General features: G+C 36.1%; 1 protein-coding gene across 5 annotated transcripts in view; it reads left to right on the forward strand.

Annotated features, from left to right (window-relative positions):
- The window catches only part of LOC104306106 (NEDD4 binding protein 2 like 2), a 39935-nt gene that overhangs the window by 1215 nt on the left and 12238 nt on the right, over nt 1–26482 (forward strand). For 2 of the 5 annotated variants that reach the window (XM_054164596.1, XM_054164597.1), the window contains exons 2-6: nt 1377–2812; nt 11212–11336; nt 13566–13654; nt 14003–14079; nt 18150–18293. In XM_054164596.1, coding sequence (XP_054020571.1) covers nt 1377–2812; nt 11212–11336; nt 13566–13654; nt 14003–14079; nt 18150–18293 — 1871 coding nt within the window. Of the gene's footprint in view, nt 1–1376; nt 2813–4407; nt 4468–11211; nt 11337–13565; nt 13655–14002; nt 14080–18149; nt 18795–26482 lie in introns of those variants that run through there. The other 3 variants (XM_009907047.2, XM_054164598.1, XM_054164599.1) reach the window with 3 other exon arrangements.

A 26482-nucleotide genomic window follows, 5' to 3' on the forward strand; every position in this document is an offset into this window, starting at 1 on the left:
GTATATATAAAACATGTATATCTTTAAAGACTGTAGTACTGCAATGTCGTTTCACTAGCTGTGAGGAAGAGGGATAGTTGCATGTCTGTGTTTCTTCCCCCACTGACGTTGGTACTGCCTTTAGTGGTAAACTCCAATGCAAACGGTAGAATCACCTTGATTTAGATATTTTGAGTCTATCCTTTGGATAGTCAGTTAGAAAGTACTCAGAGTAACACTTTTTCTTGTACTTTTGCAAGTGAATGCTGGATGATAAATGTTACTTAACAAATCTTCCTGTAATACTTCCTACAGAACCCTTTTCAGATAAGAACTTAATTTCTCATCACAAATGAAGTGACATTTTATAAATACTTACTCCTGGAAAGTTGAAATAGTCACAGAAAGCAGTAGATTAAACCTTCTAGTAGGGAAAATATTTTCTTTCATGTTTGGTACAGCATTTGTTTAGGAGGGAGGGGATTTGCTGAACAAACTACTTGACAATTGCTTTATAATTACTGGGTTTTACTGCTTTCTATCTAGACCTCTGGAATACAATGAGAAATCCAAGTAATTCTAACTAGTGGTTAGATAGATAATGACATGACAGCATGTTGCAATGGCCACTGCTGTTTTGCTTTGTTTTAAATTGCTCTTGCCTCTCTGATTTTTTCTGGAACTTATTGGCTCATTCTTACAATGCAGTCTGTTTAGGGCAGGAATTTTTTGTGTGTTTATTTTTAGAAAGCGTGCAACCAAGTCATCTTGGTCCCTAACAAAGGTCTTTGGTTGTTACGAAACCAGAAATGTAATAACAGATTGCAAGTTTAATTTTCAGTCTTGTTCAGCTAGTACCAAATTGTAAATGCCATCTAGCATCTGTTTCATTGGTGTTAAAGAAATTGGTTGAGTTCATTTCGTGTCACAGAAAATCACCCTCATTGTTGAAATATTTGCATTTTTGTTGGTACTACTGCAAGTGATACAACGCATTGGTTTGTGCATTGGAAATTGGCACGTTTATTTAAAGAGATCTATAACACTTGGCAGATTAATACAGCCCAGTAGAGAACAGAGGCTGTTGATGTAATTAATTTTTTTAGTATTCACATTTTAAAAGCATGATTTGTAAATTATTTATGGCATATCATAAAATGTGACAGACAGGCTGGTAGAGCACTAAAGTAGTTCTTTGCTAAAGATGTGCATTAATGTGGCACTTTCATTTAAACAATACTTCTGGTAGTTGATGTCTGCTTTTCTGGTTGTGGGTGTATTTTTATTGTGACTGCAGAGGGTCTGAGAATGCATATCACAGGCCTGCAAAATTTCTGCTTTTTTATTCTTTACTTTTAAAATGTGCATGCTGATAATATATTAATTTTTTTCCGAAGATGCTTCATGCTGAAAGCAGCATAAGATTCTTGGAGTGTCAAAATGAAATCACAGTTGAACCATGTTCTAAAAAAATGAAGTCAATGGAAGGAGCTTATGAGAAACACTCTGATGATGATAACCAAGGTATTGAGGAGGAAGTGGATGCTGAGAGAACATCAAATAATTTGATACCAACATATGCATCAGATAACCAAGGGCAACATGCAATGCAGAAACAGGAGAAAATACTTGCTGGTGTCTCGGGAACACTGAATGAAGTGCTTCCTGAAAATAATCTAGTGCTTACTCAGCCAGTTGATTCAGAAACTGTGCAGAATGTAAATCCACCATTTGCATCAATAAATGACACTAAATTTGAAGAAACAAAAGACTCTTTTATTACAGATCCTGTTGATGGAGATAATATTAAAAACTACAGTGCATTATTCTCAGTAAATGCAAATGCATCAGCTGAATTTTTTACAAGCAAGGACTTTATTGGACCAATTTACAAGCCTGCTGAAAGTAACAAACAGAACACATCTGGCTCTTCCAATGAATGTAGAAGCAGTGAGGGGGACCAGAATGCATCACATGAAAACAGTGCTAAAAGAAAGGAGGCAAAGAAGATGCAGACTATTTCTTCTGCTGTACCAAAAATCGATGATGAGCTGGACCAGTTCTATAAAGAAATTCACCAGCTGGAAAATGAAAATTTAGCTTCTAATTTTCAGGAGAAAGAAACTGAAACTTCTCAGGAACTATATTCACCATCTAACTATAGTCAAACCTCGCAAGAGGGTTATCAATGTGCATTGTTGGGCAGCTCACAACCACTGTACGAGAATGGACAGTATTTTGGGGGGGAAGAGAACAGTCAGAAAACAAGCAGTGAGCAGCAGTTTGTTATGGAAACAAGTGACTGGAAAACTGAAAATACTTTTAATGGACAAGAAGACTCTAAATATTGGAATTACTCAGTGCCTGAATTCAGACCTGCTTGGCAGTCAATGCAGTCTTTCATAGTGCCTCAGGGCCCTCTTCCTCCTGGATTCAACCATCAATCAAATCTTCAGATACTTAATTCCCCACTACAAAAAGCAAATGCTCTTCCTTCACAGAATGGTGAACTTTCATACAAAAATTATCACGGTTACCATGGAAATACTGATACCAACAGTCACAGTCCATTGCTCGAACAAAGTACCAACTGTGCTGGTCATGTTGATACCCATACTTCTCAGGTCTTCAGAAATGGAAATAATGACCAGAAGAGACTTCAGAGTAGTGGTTTCTGTGAAACCAAAGAGTATTGGAAGGATCCTAAAGCTTGCCATACAGTAGGAATGCACAGCTCTTCCTTGCAGTTACCTGAAGAAACATTCAGTTGTTCAAAGAAATTGCTTCTAATCTTGAGAGGCCTACCTGGTTCAGGGAAGTCAACGCTTTCTCGGTAAGTAAAGACTTAAAGCTTGACAAGCCTTCCCCCCCGCCTTTTTAGAGTTGTGATGAACAGGACCTGTTCTGTATTAATTTTTAAAAGTCCTGCATCCATTAAATTGCATAATCTTTTATTCAGAAACTTTCAGCTGTTCTAGTATGTGTTATTCTACCTTTTCTTTTACTCTTAAATTTCTTCATGTGAAAAAAAATAAATCTGATGACATTAATTTGAACCAGAAGTACTTTTTTATTCCCATGCAGAAATCTTCAAAGAGCATTAGAAGAATTTTAACACTTTGAAAATACTGAACATAATCTCATTCTCTGTTCTTCATACTATGGTCTGTGCTCTTCTCTGTTTATTTGGGTACAACACATAAAAGTTACTTGCCCTTAAAAGTATAATTGAAGTCTGACAAGGTTAAAAGCAGGTGCCATCTTCAACTCAGATTTTCACTTTTGTTGATGTAGTTTATAAAGCACATAAGTTGTTATAGAGCATAGACATTACCCATATTAAGGGAAAATAGGTTTCTCTGGTATGCAAACCCCAAACAACCCAGAAGTTACTGTATCAGTATTGTTTGAGCTTCATCCAGAAACTGTACATCAGAAATGGAATGTGTTTATCTTCTGTTGTATGCTAAGTGCTGTGAAATAGATAGTGATATGTTCTTCCTTGCTTTTCATATAAGAGGTGACCTTGCTGGCTTGGTTGGCTGTTTGTTTTTTTCTTTCCTGATATTTAGGAGACTGAACTCCATATCATAGAAAAATCCCTATTAGAAATTTCTACCTTAGGCATTAGTATAATTTAGCTATAATGTTTGCTAGTTACTGATGACTCTGTTTTGCAGACCTGCATTTTTAAAACTACATGTGCCTGCATAAGTGTTACTGCAAAAATTCCTTTAATATATGTAAGCCACATAGATTTGTTTGTTTGTTTAAATAACCTTGTGGAAAAGATGCTGCCTCAGTGCAAGAGCTGGATAATATATAATATGAATATATTGAATGTTTTGGTTCCCATATTGATGGTTCCATGGTTTTCTGAAGTGTCTCTGATCTTTCTGTAAATATATTATTTGAAACATTCTAAATATCTTCATTTTTTATGAGCACATAGTCTTACTTTTCTCATCTCTTGCTGGTAAGATCAGTTGTTAATTTTATGTAACAGATGGGAGTGTGGGTACTGTGATATCGAGGTCAAGAATAATCACGAAATTTGGGTGCAGAATTTGAACTGTGTGGGACTTGTTTTTCAATGTATTCAATTACATGAAGTTTCATACATTCAGTGCTTGGCTGCAATTGTTAATTCCTTATGAAATTGTGTCTGAGGGTGTTAGGTACCTGGGAGGGAGGAAATCCCAATATTTGGCTACCTGTGGAGAAAATATGTGTTATTTGACTTTATTATGAATAAGACTTAATAAATGTGTTTTTCTGTGTGGTATTATAGAATTCTGAAGTGTAGACTAGGACAGCAACTGCGGTCTTCTGATACAATATTAGTACCCACAAGTATCTTTGCAAGCTTCATATCTTCAGCAGACAAAACGTCTACCGCTTGGGCTAACAAAATGACTGAAGGAAAAGCAGAAAATTCACATCATCTGTGTGCATCAGCACTAAAAGAGAATGAGAAGCATCATGAAAGTGATTTTCCCAAGTATGAAATTACAGCAGAGCAATACTGAGACCCAGGAATCATGAATTTGTCTGTGAATTGTGCAAAGTAAGGGCTTGTAAGGACAGGAAGATCTCCTTCGGCTCTAAAACTTGATCCATGTCTGTCCTGAATCTTCCACTGAAGTCCACTGCTTGGAATTGAAGGCATGTTTTTTGGAAGAGGCTTGTGGAGGTCAATTAGGCCATTGTTCTGCTTGGAGCAGGTCTGTCACCGTCACTGAATCTGATCAGCTGTGTGTTTGTCTAGCACAATCTTGAAAAACCTACCACTATAGAGATAACATCATCTCTCCAAACTCTTCTGGTGCAGTACTACCCTCCTAGTAAGGAAGTTCTTTCTAATCTCCAAACTGAAGTTCCCAAGCCATAGTTTACATATGATCTCCTGTGTTATAGCATGTACTATTACTTGGTAGAATCTGGCTCATGATCTTTGCATCTTGCCTTCAGATAAGGGGCTGGACTTACTGTAGTAGGCTGGTACCAGGTGGCCTTTTACTGTCTTCCTTGCCAGAATAAGCAAGCCTAACTGCTCTTATCCTCTCCTCATAGGTTGTATGCCCTAAGCCATCTTCTAGCTGTCTATTCATACCTTTCATGATTTTCAGCATGTCTTTTAAATTGGGAAGGTCTAAACTGGACACAGTATTTCAGAACTGACTGCACAAGAGCTAGGTGTAGTGGGGATGATACCCTACCATTGATCTGCTGGCCATGTTTTCTCTTTTGATGAGAGTACACTATTCACTCATCTTCAGTCTGCTGTCTGCTGTAATCCTCAGATCCTTTTCACCAAGGCTGCTCAACTGGTTGCTTTCCCTGTGCTGATGTTTAGGTTTCATTTTCACCAGCTGCAGAGCTTTGCTCTTTACCTTGTTGAACTGAATGTTATTTTGCTTAGCCCAGTGCTCAAGTTTGTCAGTGGCCTTCTAGAAAGAAGCCTGCTGCTCACTGTGTGGCGAATTACTACTAATTTGGTGTAATCTGCAAGTTCCCTGCCTCATCATCCAGGTTAACAATGAAGATAGTGAAAAAATTGATCCCACTATCATCCCTTGCTGTACTCAGCTTGTTAGTGACTAGGAGATGATGTTGGAAACCTTGATAATTCCAGACTCTGCTACATGGATCATTCTGTCCTCATCCACAAAGGCAGTTATTTAATCAGAGACCGAATTCTGGTCAGTAAAGAATGATTTGGCTGTTGAAAAAACAGCATTATCTCTTCCTGACGATCTTTATTTTTTTCACGTTTGGAAATAGATTCTGAGAGGGTCTTTGCAAAACTGAGGTTAGTTGAGGTTTAGCAGCCTTTAGATCCTTGGGCCTTTGTCTTTAGTTTCCTTAAATACGAGCATAGCATTAATAGTTTCCCAGTCATTAGGGAGGTCTTCTCATCTCCTCAGTTTGTTTCCCATGTTCACCTGACCTAGACATTCCCAGTTTCCTGATGCTCATTTGAGTTCCTGTCTCTTTGTCTATCTACATGTAGGGTTTTTTCCCTAGGGAAAATCATGACTTTTGGTCTGTGCTTATTAGCTCCATATCAGCTTCTAAATTCAAAGCTGATTTCTGAATTCCTTCTTCTCCACCCCCTTTCTTCCCATATTCTTCTCATACCCACTTCAGACAGTGGTAGTATCTCATTCCCGGCTTCACTGTACCAGTTTCTTCCTTGTGCTCCATTCTTTGCCTTATCCCTATTTCCTAGGTCTGCTTGCCAGTACCAAGTTGCTTGTTCCAGTCTTCATAGCACTGTGCTTCCGATGACCTTCCTATTTTAGGCAGATTTTGTTCCTTCTCTTGCTGTTCCTAAGATTGTGCTTGGAGAAATCTGTCCTTACCCTGCACTTTTGGTAATGAATCAGCTTCCTATCATTGCCAGAACGCTGTCTTCAGGGGTGGGTTTACTGCAGTGAGAATCTGCATTTGCTTTGTACAAAAAGGAGTACTTTTCACTATTTCTTTGTGTGCATAGGACTTCTTAAAGTCTTTCAACATATGACAAACTAATTTTGCAGGAAAAAAATGCATGCACTTTACCAGTTTTTTCTTCCTCAATCCAGACCACCTCACAGAAAAGCTTGCAATAACAAAACACGTTAAAAATGCTGCATTTCTTCCTTGGTTTTGGAAGTAGTTGACCATTTAGTTAAAAACTTTATGTAACAATTTGTCAAGAGAGGTACCTAGCAATGGTAATTGTAGTCCGAGTTACAGGAGTCTGTTACAATTAGGTGAGAATACAATACTGGAAAAAGTTACAAGAAAAGAGACTTGGATTTTTTAGCTTATTTTGCTACTGAACCTGGCAGCAATTACAGTTTTCCATTCCTCCCTAAATATCTGAACATGAATTTGAATAAAAAAGGAGCATAATGGGGAAGAAAGAACAAATATAGGTGTCATTTAAGAAGTAAATTTTTTGTTAAAACTATTGTAAGGAATAGATAAAGACAGATGCCTTTGCCTGGAGCCATTCTTCTGGAGAGCTCTGTTTTCTGAACCAAAGAGTTAGAGTTGGTATTTATAGCTGAATGTAGAAACAATTTTGGGCTGTTGTTTCTAATTATGTATTTCTTTAAACAGTGTTACAATTAATGCTTTCAAAGTAGCATCCTCATAGCTTAGTAATACTACAGATTTTTAAAGTATATTTAGTTATTGTCTATTTTTTTCCTAATTTGTGGTGTGTTGGCAATTTTCAGCAGGTAAATTATGAGATTCTATGAGATCATCTTTATTATAAAATCTTCTATCAAAGTAGGCTAATCAGGATGCAGATTGGGGGACTACTTTAGTTTTGGAGAAAAATTATGGCAGGATGTGTATGTGTGTGTGCACACATGTACTGGGAAAAACATGTACTGCCTTGCTGACTAGTTAAAACAAGCATTTTGGTTTCAAGATATTTTGTATGTCGAGCTAGTTTCTTCTATTAGATCAGATAGCATGTCTGGAAAAAGTAGGTAACCTGCTTTGATTTTTATGTCTGCTTTAATTTCATTGTCCTGCTGTGTTTAAAGGTGGGTGTTCAATTGCAGGGAAGATTAAGGGTGAAAAAGTTGCATCACAGCAGCTGGTTTAAAGCTACTGACTGGAGACGTCCCCATATTGATGCTGACTGCTTTGTAATTTGACTCTTATTAGGAAAGTGTTTATCTTTTTTCTTTCTTCATCTCAGAAGAGGAATATCATCTTCTGGTTTTAGAGAGTAATAATGCTTTTTGTGCACATAGGTGTCCTTTTTGTTGTTTCTGTTTCCTAGTTCATGAGCCTGGGATAAATTTTCTTTCCAAGTATATATTAGAAGGATGTGAATTGTTCCATATGACATGAACAAGTATGTTTGTATTTTAAATGTTACCATTTTAATGATAGGAATTCTGAAAGAGATCATTGTCAGGCTTTTGAAATGTTATGTGGTATAATTTAGTAATTTAGAAACAGGCTACAATCATTGCTGTTGAAGTATTAGTTCATAAACTCATTACTTTCTGTATGTGTGTTGTGTATATGGTAAGGTTTCTGGTACTCTGACCTCTTTGGGAGTTACTGTGCCGACCCAAATTCTGTGGTTTTAGGATTATTCTTGCAAACAGTTTACTATATTAAGTCTGTTCTATCAGTTATATAAAGGTTCATAAATGAATTGTGGTGTATTCTGAATTTTAAGGAATAATAACAAAATATTTCTAGAATAAGCTTTGTTGATGAGTTTGCAGGATTCCCCAACCCTTGCCATTGTGTTTCTTTATTGCTATTAATGATGTTTGGGAGGTACAGCAAAAAAAAATTGAGTAAGTGAATTATTCTCTAGAACAGTTAGCAAACAGTTCCTAGAAATATAAATGAATGCCCCATTAGTGTTGACTCATCAGTTCATATATATCCCTACAGAAACCAGATGGCCAAGCTCCTGGGAGCTGTAGAGAATGTGTCTGTCTACTTAGCTATTAGAAGAATCACAGTTACTATTTGCTATAGATTTTATTAAGGCAAATGGTTCTTAGATTTTGAAGTGTGTGTATATATTCAGCGCACAAAAAATGAGTCTGGAAGATGTACCCAGTTTTTCTAGTATTACTAACTGTCAAATGTAGCATACAAGTAAGGTTGAAAGTCGGGCCATATGTGAAATCATGGCCAAATAACTTAATGAATAGAAATTCCTGATCAATATTTCATTCAAGAGAGGAACGGATATGAAAAAAAATACAGTGCTGTTGTGTGTGCTTTCCTGAACCTATTCCTTTCTTATTGGAAGACATCAACTGTACCGGTAGTCATTATTGAATAATGTCCAAAAATAGTGGCTATACTTTTGGTACTTTCTGAAATAGCATTGCTGTTTGTCCTGAGGTAACCTTAATACTCTGGAAAGGGAGAAAGTGCATAGAAGCTGTATATTCCTTCTTGCTGCTTTGATCATATTACTTGACAGTTGCAACGGGCTATAAATGCTCTGTGGCACTGTCTATGTTTCTTATTTTCAAATTCAAATATAATGTAGAAACCAAAAATAGTCAAGGAAGTTTTGTAATCATATTTATTCTATAGATCAGACTTGTATGGTATATCTCAGCTTTACAATGATTTCCTTTAAACCCAAATTTCCAAGAACCTCTGGATTGGTGTGGATTTGATTTGACAGTAGCTTTGCTGTAATCAATTACTCTGGCTCACAGGTGTTTATTGGTGTTCCTGGTATGTATATTTAGGATGTATTTTAGTTAAATCCAGCAGTCAGCTGTGATGCTTTTAGAAGATTTCACTGTGGAATTTCATGACAATGCAAATACAGAATTCTAGACAAAACTTAATGAATTTTTGTAGTATTCCTACATCATCCATTCCATTAACTTCTGTAATTAATAATGATACTGTGAGTAATAGAAAACATTACAATATAGAGTAGAATGTTAATGGTGAACATTGCAATTGTGTCCAAGTTCCCTTTTTTAATCTCATTGGTTTCCCCAGTGTCTGTTTGCTAAAGTACCCTTAATTTTCTGCCGTAATCTTTCTATTTACCTATACAAAAAGCAGAATGTAATGTAACTTACTCTGTCCTACAAATTAAATAAGCTTCTAGCCAGTAAAGTATCTGTGTTGTTTGACAATGTCATGCCTAAAAGACTGGATAAATGTGAAATTTCGTGTGACAGTCTTTTCTCATTTATCTTTATGGATGCTAATTTGAACATCTGAATTTTATCCATTTGTTTACAAATTTGTTTTGCTTTGCTTTGCCAATTTGTTTTCTCTCCATAAAAGTAAAAGGTTTTTGTTTAGAATATTCTGTCAGATTCAGCTGAAATTGGTCTGTATGTCTAGAAGCCACCAAGGAATGGCATTGCCTTAGACAAAACACTCTAATCAAATGATTGAAGTAATTCAATAAGGTTTTCTCCTGATTTGAAGTAATACAGGCAGTAGATACTCAAGTACATGGTTTTCCTGTCACCCTGTTAGCACTAAAGTATGAATGATGGGGAAATACTATCTTAAACTTACTGTTATCTTCTAGAATGAAACTACAGTTCTGTGAGATGTGGTAATGTAGTCAGCAGTTTACCACTCCTCTGCCACAAGAGGTTTCCACTAATGGTTAGCCACTTTAAATGTATCACCTTCTGGTACTTTTTCTTAAGTAGGTGCTAAAGCTTCAGAAAACCAATGTAAAAAAATCTCAAAAAAAACCCCAAACCAAACACAAACCAACCAAACAAAAAACCCCAACAAAATAAAAAATGAACCACCAAAACCATGCAAAAACCCCTTCCATAAACAAAAACCCCACAAACAAACCAACCAAAAGAAAACAACAAACAAAAAACCCCAAAACCCAACAAAACCAAACCCCACCAAAACAAACCAAAACGAGGGCAGGGAGGGCAGTGGGATGTGGAAAGGATTGGTTTTTTTTTTCTGAGTAGCAAATTACAGTGGCTTGTAGATCTAGTGAGTGCCAGAGGGAATGAGAAAATAGAGGCAAGTAAAACTGTGTTGCCAGGACTGGGGGGAGAAAATAGAGCTGAAAAAGCATAGAATCTTGAAGGAATATGGGTGCTCTTCCATAACCCTGACTTTCATTAGTAGCACAACTTTGAAAGTTTATTGTAATCTTTTATTTGTTTTTTTTCCTCTGAAAATAGGGAGATTCCTGTAAACATCTTTTTTTGCTGTTCCTGTTCAACCCATACTCACATGCAAGCAGCATGGGCAAGGTCAGAAGAGGGTGCAGTGAGAGTTTAAGGTGCTGAAAAAGGATTTAAAGGATTAAATCCAGTTAATTTCTCACCTGCATGCAGATTCCTCATGATCAGCTTGGTTTCTGGAGATGATTCCAAATGAGAATGGATATGGAAAATGTTAGTGAATGTATTGAACTATTACAATGTACTTTGAACTTACTGCAAAATAACTGTATATATATTAGAAGAGTACAAACATCTCATCGGGGGTGGAAGAGAACTAAAAACAAATACAGAACTATTAGAGAGGGGACATATATATTGCTTTAATTTGGGTTGGAATTACTGGTAATACATACAAGTGTAGTTTTATAAACCTATTTGAATTTTGCACGAAATTCAGAAATAGGGCACAGTTACATTTATTTTAGCTATATTCTTTTTCTGTCTTTTTTTTCTTTTCTATCTGAAAAATAAAAATTGAAGTATGTTTGCATTTTCCTTTGTTTAACAGTATTCTTCTTGGTCAAAGTCGTGAAGGCATTGTATTCAGCACAGATGATTACTTTCATCAACAAGATGGATATACATATAATGCTGCTCACCTTGGTGATGCCCATGACTGGAACCAGAGGAGAGGTTTGAATGCATAAGAGGAATCCTATTAAATTATGCTTATATTTAGAAAACAGAAGTATAGCATAATGTACATGTGTGGTGATAGTCTATACAAAAAGGAGTGTATATATATGAATATAAGGTGTATATATATATATGAGTATGTATTTAAAGTATTTTTTATATTTTAATTAACATGTATAGAGACATTTAATTTTGAACTTAAGATTTAGAATTAAAAATAGAACATCTCCCTTCTTTATGCTGTGACCTACTGAGTTGGGATACTGGGTGCTGGTATCTTGATGGTGGAATCAAATCTTTTTAATGCTGACAACAGCAGAGTATTCCCAGCTGAGGTTCATACAGAATTTGTGGAAGGATTATCCGGAGGATGATTTTGCTTGACTTTTGTAAATTAACAGCTTGAATAAGTCATCTTTCTTAATACCTAGCAGTGTACAGACGTTGGGTTTAGTTGGTAAAGAGGTGGATTCCTGGGGTGAGAAGGGTAGCAGACAGGTACTTTCTGTGGTAGTTTTCTAAAAAAGTCTTTACCTGTTTGGTCTGCTTTAAGGAGTGGACAAACCAAACAACTCTATCACCTGTTCATGCAGATTATTCTCTGTGATGCAGTACCTCAAGCAGAAGCTTCCTTCCTGTCTAGAGGGACAAGGAAAAGAAGTTTCTCCTCAGCTAATGCAACATTCATGATACAAAGAGCAAAGGAATTTTTAAAGCAGTCATTAGGATATCAATTATAAAGACCACTTTTGAGATTGGAGTGCATCAATAATAAATACTTTGAATGGAGTTCCCGCTAGGAGCCCAAGTGGGAGATTGAAGAGTTGATAAGGAAGTGGTTTATGGATGAGAGGGCTCTACACTTAACAGTTATAAGATCACCAAATAATTCTCACCCAATTATGGCTTCTGGCTGTTTTTGACAAGACTTTAAGATCTCTCTAGTTCTGTATTTCATAGTTACAGACTGGTTTAATAACCAGAACAGTATATGCTTTAGTTATTCAGTGATTTTCATAGCAAGAACAAGGACAGCTGTACCACATTCTATAGAACACGCCATGGCAAAACATTTTCCAGAATGGCTTTGGGTTGAAGTTATATTTGATTCTTACCTCCTGCCATGACTAGATAGAGGGGAATGGTAATCCTCATAGTTGGGATACTTGTCTGATGAGTCGGTCTAGATTAAAGTCTCATATAGATTATATCATCTGTGCAAGTTATTTATAGATTTGCTAAGATACATATGACAAATTTAGCTAGAGCTTTATAATCATCATGTTAGAATTATGGTGAAGGCAAATACATACTTTCTTCACCATTGAGAAAATGATTCTGTTAAATTTATCCTCTATTTTGGGGAAAGACTGGGTCTATAAAGCAGTAACTCTGAGGAGGCGGGGGGTGGGGAAAGTAGTTATGTAATTACAAGTGAGACCCATTAGGGGAAAAAAAGCAGTTTATTCTAGGTAAAACAAAACTTCATATTCCCAAATGTTTAAAAGGCCATGAATTACATATCTTTGGTATTAAAACTCGTGCACATTAAATGTGAAGGTTGTAAGGTCAAGTGCACAAAGACTAGGAAATACAAGACTTAATTTTCCACTGTGACATGAATTGTGAAATCACTGTCACTCATACAGGGTTTTAAGGACTCTGCTTTCTTTGGATTTGCTAGAAATTGGCCAGTGAGTTCTAGCATTATTCAAGCAGAGACAGCATGGTTGTAATTTATTATATTTTAACCAATCTCAACTATTTCTGACATGTAGTGTCTTTCTGTAAAGATCATCTATTTATTAGCATTTTGTTGAAGAACTGCAATACTGGTCTCAGTTATGAATGCACCATGTGTTCTCCAGCAGGGCTGGTAAAGCTGGAGCCAGGATATGGTTTCAGGCCAGGATCAGTATAGTCAGCAGGCCACAGATTTTGAGCAGTTCTGTTGTGTTGCCTTGACTTCTGAATTTCCCATTTACCCCTTTGTATCAGTTCACCACCACCTGTTTTTTATGCCCTTCATTTCATTTTTCCTACTTTCTTGCTTCTAATTCTTCTATTCCTGTCTCTACCTTTCAGTGCTTTTATTCCTTTTCTTTAAATAGTGTTTTTCTGTCAGACCAGATTAGTGCAAAGCACATCTTGGAACAGGTGATTTACGTTTACCATTTTGATTTAGTTACATAGTTATTTATTAAATTGCACTGTTTTTCATTGCAGCAAAGCAAGCAATGGAGCAGGGAAAATCTCCAGTTATAATAGACAACACTAATACTCAAGCCTGGGAAATGAAGCCATATGTGGAAGTGGTAGGTTTTGGTGCGCGATTGTATCATCTGTTACAACTTTTCAAACTTAACTTTCATATCTGATATGTTGGTCTGTTTTGTCCAGAAAGATTTTTCCTTACTCAAGTTTCTTAAGAGACAGTGCTTACTGATATGGTCAGTAATTGATATGGCAAATAGTTCAGACCAGATTAAAGACTGATTTGATCTAATCTACTCAGCTTGGAATGAATGCTTAGGCAGGTTGGGGGCAGGTCAAATTCAACATGCTACCACTGCAGAGTGTTTATTATACTGGTCTATAAACTTGCTGTTACATTTTATGTACTAATGATACACATATCACACATTTTTCTTTGCTTGCTGCAGGCTCTAGAAAAGGGGTACAGAGTGGAGTTCCATGAGCCAGATACTTGGTGGAAGTTTGATCCTGAAGAATTAGAAAAGTAAGGCTTATACTACAGAAATCATTGTACTTATATAGAGAGACAAACAGAAAAATATGCATGCAAATACATGTGTAGTATGTTATAGTTTATTCAGTATCTTATTTCTGTAAATGCTTAACTACTAATGTAAAAAATATTTTATTTCAATAGGCATTTTTGATATACTTTGGACTAGAAATGTTATGAACACACACAAATAGATGTACTATATAGTTAACCCTAAAATATTATTTTTTGAGAAAAATTATTGACCTTCATAATAATTGCTGCTATTAAAGCACATAATTTTTTGAGACTTTTTTTGCTACAAAATGCTGATGGCAAGAAATTGGTAGAAGACAAAAAGAAATTACACATTCTACAAGGAGTGCATCAGTATAAGTGCTTTGTTTCGTCTGCTTTACAGACAGAGAGTACTGTTGCACATAGGTCATTAGACTTCTGGGATTTGGGAGTGTCTGGGAAGCTGTTAATGTCATTTTTTTGTCTCAGATGTTTCTTCTTTAGGAATTTGTGAAGTAACAAACAAACTTAGGGCTATTTCATTGTTTGGCAGTATTGCACTACAAGTTGTTTCCTCACTGATCTGCGTTTTACATGCTTCCAGCTGCCTTGGTTTATAATTGTTTTGGCTTTGTAAAGTAACCCCTACAATGAATAAGATATGTGTATAATACTTAAATTATTGACTTAGATTTTATTGTGTTTATAAATCTTTTAAAGTTTTCACCTTTGCTTTTAAGCTACCTCTAACTTATTTTTAGAGATGGAGTCCTCTCTCTCTAGGAAGGCTTCTAATAAGTTTTTTTAGTTTGGGGTGCAGCACAGCCAAGTTAGAAAGCTTCCTTAGTAATCAGGCTTTTCTAAGATATTCAGTGTGAGATTTGCATTACATGAGTCAGACTAATTTTCCAGGAAAGTTCATGCTTTCATGTGGTCTTAACACATAGCAGGATAAACAACACAAAGTATTGTTACCATTGAATTACATTGTCCAGTCATTAATTGTAGGAGTAAAGTTTCTAATCTGAAACAAAAGGAAAACTCTTTAAACTGTGAAGTGCTGCTATGAGTTGTTAGGAACTTCCTAGAAATGTTTTAGCAGCTCCTGTTGCTTTGGTATTTTAATAGAGGCCCATTGACTGTAAACCTATTTTTTGGAAAGTTACAAAAGGTGATGATGTGAGGTTTCACTTTGGTTTTCAGTTGCTTGGGGAGGGAGCTCAATTTTTATATTGGTTGATTTTTTTTGTTTCTTCTTCTATATTTGTGTGTTTGGGAAATAGATAATGATACAGATGCTACTGTAGTTCTGGGATTCCCATTATGAATGTTGAACTCGACATTTAGTGCCTTACCTGGTCCAATACTATGCTAATAATAAAATAATTTTATTAACTCTCTGGAGTCATGCATTTTAATTCTCTCCTAAAGAGAATCACTTAAGACACTTTGTTTCTGGTAGTTGGAACAAAAGATGCACTACCTTTTACTCTGATTAGCAAAAGACTTTTCTTACATTTTGGGTACATAGTCCTGATGTATTTATTTTGAGCAGTGCTGTCTACATTGTTAGTAAGTTTTATCAAGTGATACAATATATTGATATTCTAGAAGTCTGGTGCACTTCTGGATAGTATTTTTACAGAGTTGTTCCTGCTACCACTTAGTGTGAGAGATCTGTGAAAAGGCTCTCCAGATCAATACTGGGTGAATTCCTGATGTCAAGAACATGACAGGTGTTTTGGTATGGAATAGATTTTAGTGACATTCTCTCCCAGTGTGCCTGTGAGGGTACAGATTATCTTCGGACTCAGTCATGAATGATTTTGCTTTTAGTTTAGGTTTGTGCACATAACTTCTGTGAAGACATCTTGATTCCACAATTGGGTCTTGCAATAATGTTCAAGACTTCTTGCACAGCATTTAGACCTTTATATTGATATACTTGTATTTTGTGGTGGGTCTTGGTTTAATTTTAAAAAAAGTTACCCGCTGTGTAACTTCACAGAGGTGAAGTGCAAGCGTGCTTAATCCTTCTTCCTTTGGTGTAATCATAAGACTGCAGTTTGGTACTGACTTCATTAAATATTTGCTGTATTTTAGGTAGTCATGGCCTATGCAGGATTAATTTGCCAGTATATTGGTATGTAAGATCTGTTGAAGGAGCATTTAATAGTGACAGAACTTGGCTTTAATCAATAGATTCTGTGTTCTTCCAAGCAAAACCAGCTTCTAAAGCATAACTATCTATTCAGAGCTTTTGTTGGCAGGTCTACTTTGGTTAAGGATAGATGGCTTTGTGCTCTTTCAGCATAGCCAAGCTGCCAAAGGATGAGTGAAAACATTCCTGAAGAAGAGATCCTAGTATTAAATGACACTATACAGCAAATTTGTTTCATTTTCTAAATTAATTTCTGTGATAGATTCAATTTTGCTGGTGGTGATTTTATTATCCTGCCTAGTTCTTTAAGGAAAAGTACTTGCTCATTTATGGAATCCTTATACACAAATCATTCAGTTGAGAGTGAGTGTGCATTTACTCCCAGAGCACTTGAGCTTTCTCTTTTTCTAGGAGTACTAGAAAGCACTAGTCAAGTGCTTTGTAGAATGACTATATTTCTAGGAGGTTTGTTTTTTATCTGCCATTAATCTTGTTTACAGTTGTGAATAAAGTAAAAACTGTTAAGACATGCTGCTTCTCCTGGACTTTTTTAGCACAATGTAGCTACTAGTAGCATTTAAGCAATGAGCCACTTGTCATGATCACTCTATCCTCTGATGTGTCTCAGAGAAGAGTGTCTGAGAGAAGTACTCTACTTAAGCTTTTTCTTCCCAGAGAGAAGGTGATAAAATAAACCTTATGGAGCCAACATAACTCTGAATACTTCTGAGATAATCAGTTCTTCTTCCAGTCTGAGTGTAAAGTTAATGTGCCACCTGCAGCATGGTTTAAAACCTCATCAACTTTGTGTACTTTTTTCTTCTAATAATTTGTGCAGGCTTAGGGGGAGGGCAGGAAATCAGTATTTCTAAATATTTCTGTATAGCATATTCTCTTTTGCGTATGGCCTGTTTGTTCCCAGTACTGATTCCTCCCCTATGGGGCTGAGCAAGTTGGCAAGGAGGCCCATGCCTCTTCTGTCCCTGGCAGAAAGCACAAAGGTGCAGGCATCTATTCCCTATTCATACAACTTGGAAATTATTCCAAGTGTCCTTGGAGCTGTACTGGGTACAATATCAAAACATTTCATTTGTGTTTTATATCTGTTCTTTTAGATTCATTTCTGTTACAGTGCTGGCAGTTCACTGACACTTGCTTTGTGCATGAGTCTCAAGGTTTTGCTTTTGACAGAGACCAAAATTTTCTGCACATATGGATTTTAGGATCCTATTCCATAGATACTAAGGAGATAGAAACATTGTAATGTCTCTATCTAATGCCTCAGCTTCTTAATAGGCAAAGCTGTCACTGAAAGTAACTGTTTATTAAACACTGAAAGAATATGATAATACTTTTGGCCCCTCTTCCCTTATATGTGTTTAGGTATCAGTAAGATCTAGTAGATCAGGGTATCATGAGTATGCTGTTGCAGTTCAAAACTAAAATTGTTGCTTATTTTATGTGGAGTTTTATTAGTGAGAAAATATTCTGTCATAAAGTCTGTAAACCATGCTGTTTCATTTTTTTAATGCCAGTTTGAACATTGCTTTCATAACTAGTAGTCTGTAATATAATCCCTCTACTCATTATCTAGTATACCATTTAACATCTCAAAACTCCTTCTAGGGTTATTTAGATATGTAGCCCTGGTGAATAATGTCACATTTCTGTATGAAGAAGAATGATTGTGTTGTTTTCCGTTATCGAATACATGCAATAATGAATTGTTGAAATACAAACCTTACCGCAAGTTGAATACTGAGAGAATGGGGAAACAGTGTAATGAAAATGAAAATATTTCAAATATGAAAAGCAGACAAAATATTGTGGAATTAGAAGTTTTTTCTTTGTCTTAAAGACCATAAACATACCAGACAATTTATTTAAATTTTTATTTTTTTAGGAGGAATAAACATGGGGTCACTCGCGAGAAGATTGCTCAGATGTTGGAACGATATGAATATCCAATATCCATACCTATTGTCATGAATTCAGTGGTACCTCCCCACAAAAACACTCCAAGGCCACCTCTGCAGCGAAGACATAGGTGGGGAGGCAATACAGACTTGTGGAATTCTTTCAGTATTTCCAGTAGCCGATAACACAGTTGCAGTCAGTTAATAAAAATCTGTTACTTGCCCTTCTTAAACATATCATCACCTCCAATAAAGTAGTGGACTTTCTTTGTTTTGAATAGGCCTTTTTCATGACCATATTCTTCTGGAGGTTGTTCCTTTAACAAACTTACATGTAAATAAAACTGTCCGTTAAATGTTTTTTAAAACTTTATTTATTAGAGTTGTAGTAGCTTTGATTTTAGTAACAGATTTAATAATGCAGTATGACATACAGCAGAGTCTTCATAAGCCCACGACAATGATGTTGTCATATATCAAGTAACTGCTAAGCAGTTGTTTTTTCAAAGAAGAGATCATATTAGATATCTTTTTAAAGAGAATTAAAGCCCCAGAAGAGGAGGGGTTTTATGTACCAGCCCATTCTAATGACTGCCATTTAGTCTTCTCATATGTTAGGAGATATTTTAATGTCCTGGATTATCCTTTTGTTCTATTTGGCATGTATTGCCAATTGGCAAAGTTTTGGCATGTATTTTCTACTTTCGGTTGTGGTGTTGAGGTTGTTGGGTTTTTTTGTCTCCAAAAGGCAGCTGAAGCAGCATTATGCCAATACAGTATTCACCAGCCTTAAAAGTGTGCTATCTGAATTATTTTTTCATTTGCTTGTTCTCAGTGGTAGTATATAAACTATGATGATGGTGGCATGCCACTGTGCTTTTTGTGTTGACTGAAAAAGACTTTCATTACTAAGAAACAGCTATGTCTATGTCAATTTCTTTCATTGAGGATAAAAATGAAGTATTAAAACAAGTCCCAGTCCACAGCTGGGATGCATCAATTTAATATAAATAGTGCATATAAATCTGTAAAACCATATTGCATTTGTAATTTTGGCACAGCCCCTGTAATGTGTTTAACAAAGAATGAGCCAGCATGGAGATTAACTAATTTGTTGCCCTTTTTCTCTTAAAAGGGATGGATTTATACATTTTCAGTTTCCATTTTAAGATGTAGTAATAAAATGTATTTGTCTTCAGTGTTGTTTTAGTAGTTCAGTGCAACAGTTTTTATTGTTTTCATGTTTGTAGGATTTCATACAGATGAACAGTTTTACAAACCTGCTAGCTGAAATAACTGGTCTTCAAGTTTAACTATGTTTTATTTTCTTATAAACCAAATGAGTAAATTCTGAATAGTAAGCTCTGTCAAGAAGTACGTAGCTAAAAGAAGTTTCTTGCTTTTCTACTACTAATTTGGTGTAGTAGCCATCAGAATGTTGAAAATTCCAGAGCATTTTTTTTACTAATAGAAAGTTGTCTAATAAGCCCTAAAAAATATTTCATGTTTAATGACTGACTACCATGACAGCTGAAAATCCAGGCATATAATAGAAGTATCTTTCTGTGCTTTTCTACACCTATAGTGCAAATCTAAATTTGTACAGTTTAATGTATATCTGCAATAACATTTTCATAACAGAGCCTATTAACTATAAGAGTTTGTGTGCAGTTTCACATTTTAGTACTTGTTTTATTTGAAAGATGGTTCGAATCGCTTCAGTAGTGCATGAATTGTTAATATTTGAGTTATGTGTACAGATAAAAAGGAAGCTCTGCAATGATACTGTCTTTGCTCATTGTCTCTTATTCATACAAGTTACATTGCTCTGTTTTTGTTCCTTTGACATATCTCAAAAGAATCATGGAAATCATTGTAAATGGTCAGTAATACTTTAATTAACCCAACCTTTTATGTTTAAACATGCCTATTTCAGATGGGAGGAAGATAGAAAGGTTTTAGAAAGACTTATTTTATCTACTCTATATTACTTTAAGTCTTAATAAAGTGATAACGTTTGTTGAAGCTTTATGTAATATTCACACAGTGTGCTAAGGTATGACAAAAAAGGGCTGATACTGAAAATGTTATGGTATCTTTTGGTACTTTAATTGATATTTAAGTTATCTTTAACTGAAGTTTGTATTTAAATAGATGTGAATTCATACTTTTTTAAAGCGGTGCATCATTTTTTGGTGTTATTAATAAATTATTGGGGAACAGTGAGTATTGTTAATATGCAGAGCATGTTGACCAAGAATAGCCTTGCAGTGTGCAAAGGACACAATAAGAGAGGAGTGCTATCAACATTCCTTGCAAGCTGCTTAGTCTGTAAAACTGTATTGCAAGGTAGGTACAGTGACATGGTGGCTGAAGGTACAATGGAATTACGGTGAAGACACAATGGAATTACTGTCTTTGTAACACTTTTTTGTTTCATATTAATAATTCATGAGGGTATGACCATCATGGTCATGGACAGAACTTGCTTTTATGCTACAATATTTGTATGTAAAAATAAAAACAGATGATGTAAAATACATGCTGCAGATAGTTAATTTTTCCTGCTCCCCTCACAAATGAGGGAAGTGACTAATTTTGTCAAAATAATATGTACAAGAAATGCAAGAACTCAGTGTTCAGACTGGAGATCTAAATATTTTTACTATGACTTAATTTTTATGCAGTACACCTGCTGATGATCACATTTCCTGGATTAAAAGTGTCAGATATTTATATTTTTTGAGGGGTGGGGGGAAGTAATTTAACTAATGCATAGAACCTCAATGTAACATGGAAATTCTGAGTATCTGCTGCATACTTCAAACTAGTGAGAAGTTTGGTAAGTATATGTAAACAGAATAGTTAAGACACTCTGCTGCAGTTTTAACATTCTACTCTTCCAAGCATGAAATTTAAATGGGAATTAATTTCCAGAACATCCATAATTTGGTTGATACAGTGGTATCAGCTGTAAAGGATTGCATGTTCCTATAAAAAATGTAGAAAAGTAGCTATAGTTTTACTGCTTCATGTAAACTGCTGCTGTTTGGATATTTTACTTCCTGAGTTACCAAAAGTTTACATCAGCATTGTCCTGGATGATTCAGTGTTCTTACTTTCCTTTGCTTTGGAGGGAAAAAAAAAAAAAAGGCAAACCCAAACCACAAACAACAAAATCAAAAAACCCCAACAAAAGAAGAAAATAACCTCATCCCAGAATCCACAAAACCAAGCCTGGAAGACTTGTGTGCTGGTTTTGGCTGGGATAGAGTTAATTTTCTTCGTAGTAGCTGCTATGGGGCTATGTTTTGGATTTATGATCAAAACAGTGTTGATAATCCAGAGATGTTTTGTTACTGCTGAGCAGTGCTTGCATAGATTCAAAGCCTTTTCTGCTTCTCACACCTCCCCACTAGTAAGGGGGCTGAGGACACGTAAGAAGCTGGGAGGGGACACATTTAGGACAGCTGACCCCAAGTAACCAAAGGGATATTCCCTATCATATGATGTCATGCTCAACATACAAAGATGGAGGAAGAAGAGGGAAGGGGGAGGATGTTTGGAGTGATGGCGTTTGTCTTGCCAAGTAGCCATTCCTAGTGGTGGAGCCCTGCTTTCCTGAAGGTGGGTTGAACAGATTGCTGCTGATGGAGAGGGGTGAATAAATTTCATTGTTTTGCTTTGCTTGTGTATGCATGGCTGTTGCCTTACCTGGTAAAACTGTCTGTATCTAAATGCATGAACTTTCTCACTTTTCTGATTCTTCTCCCCCATCCCACTGGTGGGGAGTGAGTGAACAACTGCATGGGGCTGAGATGTCAGCTAGAGTTAAACCAAAATAATGTAACATTTTTAAACATAGGATGTTTAATAATCTCCTGTAAGGAATTCTGTTCTTGTATCATGTCCTTATTAGATGCATTTTAATATAGTTTGCTATGGTCAAGATTTTGTCTTATGTCATCTACCTCTTGAAACTTTCTTGCAGAGACAGTAGTTTCCCATTATTTTTCTGCTAATAGACAACTGACAGGCTTTGTCTAGGTGAGATCCAACTCATTTATATTTTATTATCTTTTGTGTTTTTTCTGTTTCTCCTGATGTATTTTTGACCTGACTGGAAGGATTCATTTTCAGTGAAGTAGAAAATATTTGTTTATTTTCACATTTCTGTGTGATACTTGTAGTTTAACTGCTGCTTCCTCCTAGCAATCAAGTTTTTCTGGAAGAAATGTTTTCCTTCTGTGGGGGAGCATCATGCAGATGAGGTGACTACATGTGTGTTGAGAACTGAGGAGTTCGCATACAAAAGATCAGAGCAGGGATGGACTAGATGGTCTTTCAAGGCCCCTTCTAGCCCCTAACATTCTGTGGCATTGCAATTCCCAGTAAAGAGCAGAGAGAAGACAGTGTGTGGAAATGCAATTCATAAAATTTCAGTACTCAATGGAAAAGCCTGATGAGGTGTTTCATACAGTCAGATATGGAAACATATCACTATAGTGTTTCTACAGTGACACTTTCTCATTTCAATGTTTTATGTTCCAGTCTTTTTTAAATGCAGAGATTGAGGCTCTGTAGTGATTTCCTAGGTGAGATCTACGTCACTTAGTTTGGGGTTGGGTTCTTCCTTCTTTTTATAGGTGAATTGGCTGAAATTAGCTGTAAATTGTCTTGAGGTCATAGAGAAATATGTGGAAACTAGCTCATGTTTTTAAAAATATTTAGAATATAGTGACAGAGTTAGTCAAGGTGGGATCATCTGAAATTTGTCTAATTGATTTGGAGAAGTAGCAAGTGGTGTTTTTAGCTTGAGATAGACTGTCAGTGTCCTAGATTTAAGATAAAAGCACTGTACTATTGCTTCTAGAATGGATCTTTGCAGCTTGCATTTAGCTGATAATGCTACCTCTTTGTTTCTCCAGTAGGCAGGCAGTCCTTGACCGTTTAATTTGTACGTTGCTGGCAGAGCAGTTGCAGCATTATCCTGTTGTGTCAGGTCAGAAGATACTGTAGCCATGAAGTAACTGATTTGCAGGTGTGCTTGCCATCTTTTTAGTAATGTTAAATATTTGTCTTTTTTGAGATGTTAATCGAATACATCTTCTCTTTTGTGGTCCCTCAGACTGGTAACAGACTAATTGCTTTATCATTGCATGGATCATCCTGCTTATCCTTTCAAAATGTTTTCCTGATACTAACTCTATAAATATTCCAGGATTTTATGAAAGCATAGAAGAAAAATATGAGCCACATTTTTGCAATGTGCTTGCACGTTATCTAGCCCTACTGATTAAAAAAACCCCAAATATTTAGTAGATCCCTTAAAATGCTAACAGACTGAGAAGTGCTGCTTTGCTGACTGAATAAACATGTGTTTTTCTGAGGGGTTTATTGTATCATTTAGAAATCACTCATGGGCCTATAATGCTGTTTGGCTATTATTTTATTCATGATCCATCTAATAACTGGTTCTTTTGCTTTACTCAGCAGCCACAGGTTTTGGTAATGTGTACTCTAGGTTGTAAGTTTGTAAGTTACTGAACAGCTTATCCCACATCTTGTTCATAACCATGAAGAGTTTTTGAAGGCTCATGAACCTGAATAAGAGTGAACTGAGTAATTTACTTCCCCATCCCCCATTTATAATTTTTCTTGATAGCTTCTTTTTACTGCATGTAAGATGAATACACTGCTTTACAGGGATCTTGGCAGCAAAAGTGTAGACATCAGATCTTTTACCCAAAGCATGACAGGTATACATATTTGAGCTTCATTTGCAGCTCTAACTGTGGTTTGACTTTCTACTGCTCTGTAGGGAATTGAGCTGTCTAGAATATCAAAAGACTTGGTAAGCTCTCATGTATCAGAGAAGATTTTTAAAACACCAACATAATTGTGGCCTGGTTTCAGAGTGTCAGGTGCAGGCTTGCATTAATACACACAGTCCATGATTCTCCTCCTCTTCTCAGATGGGCACTAAGTTTCTGGCTTTAACTGTAGCAGTAAAATTGGCTGTACCATTTATTCTGGTTACCTTACTTTGTAGCTGTATTGCCAGAGTTGCTCACAGGTTCCTGACACACTTTCAGCTGATCCCCTGTTTTCTCCCTCCAGCAGTGTCCATGACCACTTGTCTCTTGTTAGTTGTATTGTCTTTCCAGACTTAGAAAATACAGGTTTGTATTAGTGTTTCTCTGAAGTAGTTTTTTAATTTCTGTCCAAAGACAGACTTTATTGACACTTACTACATTGCTAACCAAAAGACAGTTTTCTGCATCCATTCATCCAACACTCTAGGAATAATACAGGGCTGCTCTGTAAAAACTAATCATCTTTAAGGGACAATCCAGCATTTATTTTGTGTATGTCTAGTCTTTTTGGTCAAAGAAGGAAAAGGGAAATGAGTTAATACCAAAGAGTAGTACATAGAAATAGTTACTAAAAGTTGGATGCCAGTATGACAAAGTACTGAGGCTTTCTGAAAAAATGCACATTATAATTGAACACTCTGTAGCTCCCAGTATTTCATATAGCATTTGAGATGCATAGGATGAGTACAATACCTGGAGCACACGCACTGAATAGCAAGTGTCTGCAGGGGGGTTGGACTAGCTGATCTTTCAAGGTCAATTCCAACCCCTAACATTCTGTGATTCCAAATATTTGAATGTTGCTGTTATCTCAGTTAGAGGCTGGTTGCTAAATGTTTTGTGATACTGTTTTCTTTACTGTTTCCTTCTTGTAACATTTCCCTCCATTTCCCTCCCTTTTTTCTTTTTCTTGAACTGCATCTTTCCCATACGTCTGATCTGAGTCCTGTGTGTTCAGTTGTGTTCATAACTCTTCCTTGAACTATAAACTTGTGTGGAGAGCATCACTTGATTCTTTAATTCTTTTTTTTTTAATGCCTCAATTCAAACCGGTGATGATTTTAAAATGGAGTATATGTAATCCCCACTCTCCCCAGGCTGTCTTTTTTGAACTATATTTTTTTCTTGTTATACCAAGAGTAATATTTTCTGATATACAATGTATTTTTCTTCATTCCATTTATTCTTACCCTGATTAAGTTTGCAGCATCTTCTTGGTACTCCTGTTTTCAGAATTACAGTTTGTGATAACATGTCTGTTATGATTTTGTTGATTGACTCTATTTTAAATACAGCTAAAATCTATCTATCATTGAAAGCTGCTAACAGAAAACAGCTTATTACATGCTGCTAAGTGTTCCGTTCTCTCATTGTTCCTGTGTTGCTTCCTTACACTGCCACCCATATTTTTCTTCAGTTTGACGTTGCCTTGTGTCTTATCTCAAATTTCATTTTACATTTGTTTTGTGTGTGAATGCACTTGGCAAGAAAGTTCAACACTTCATCCCACAAATCTAATTTTGACTTCTAAAACCTTGCTTAGTTCTATATTCTGTTTTGATGGCTATCATTTCTGTGTTCAAGTACTAGGATGATACAATAAGTAGTTCTCTTTTTTCTGCTTTAAATGGTTATTTATTTATTTAAAGAGTAGACTTTCCAGTGGCCAAACTGCACAATATTGTTTAGGAACTTGGATCTGGAAAGTCTGCTTTATTTGTGGATCACAGTTTTTGGAAATTATTCCACAACCTCTTGAGTGCTTCAGTAACTCTGCCTTTGCTTACCTAGAGGTTCTTGACTGAAATTGCAGATGCCTGGAAAGCAGTAGGTTGTAAGGGTGAAGAACTGACAACTGGATTATGAGGTGTTTAATTTGTGAATGCCAACTATCTCCTAAAATTGAGGATCCACTCAGATCAATACTGCCATGTATTTGAACTGATTACATGAAACACTACATTATATCCATAGCAACAACTCTGTTTGGAAAGGAAGAAGTTGAGATTTTAGAAGTAATTATTACAGTTTGTCTTTTTTTTCCAATAGCTGTGAATTGGCCATTACACTCAGGGGCTTTGCATTTGCAGTGGATGCTGTGGTTTGTCTGGTCATTTGCAGTCTTCACCAGTGTGCTTCATGCTTTTCAACCTGGACCATCATCTTCATAAGATGCAGTGTGGACAGAGTGTGCTCTAGCCTTGCTGATAGGAGAGTACTTTGGATTTACTGAGAGCCAGTTGCTTCATATCCACCTATGCAGCAATGCTATATAGTTTATCCAGAAGTTATTGAAATACTGAGCCTGTGCATTGCTTGGGAAGGTGGAATTTCCTGCTCTGTTACAGATTTTTTTAAAATGTTCCTTAAAGTCTTGTATAGAAATGTCTTTATGTCAATAGAAAGTTAAGGAGCACTGCTGCACAGCAGGTTACACCAAACTT

The sequence above is a fragment of the Dryobates pubescens genome, chromosome 10 (genome assembly GCF_014839835.1).
Source record: "Dryobates pubescens isolate bDryPub1 chromosome 10, bDryPub1.pri, whole genome shotgun sequence".
Taxonomy (NCBI): domain Eukaryota; kingdom Metazoa; phylum Chordata; class Aves; order Piciformes; family Picidae; genus Dryobates; species Dryobates pubescens.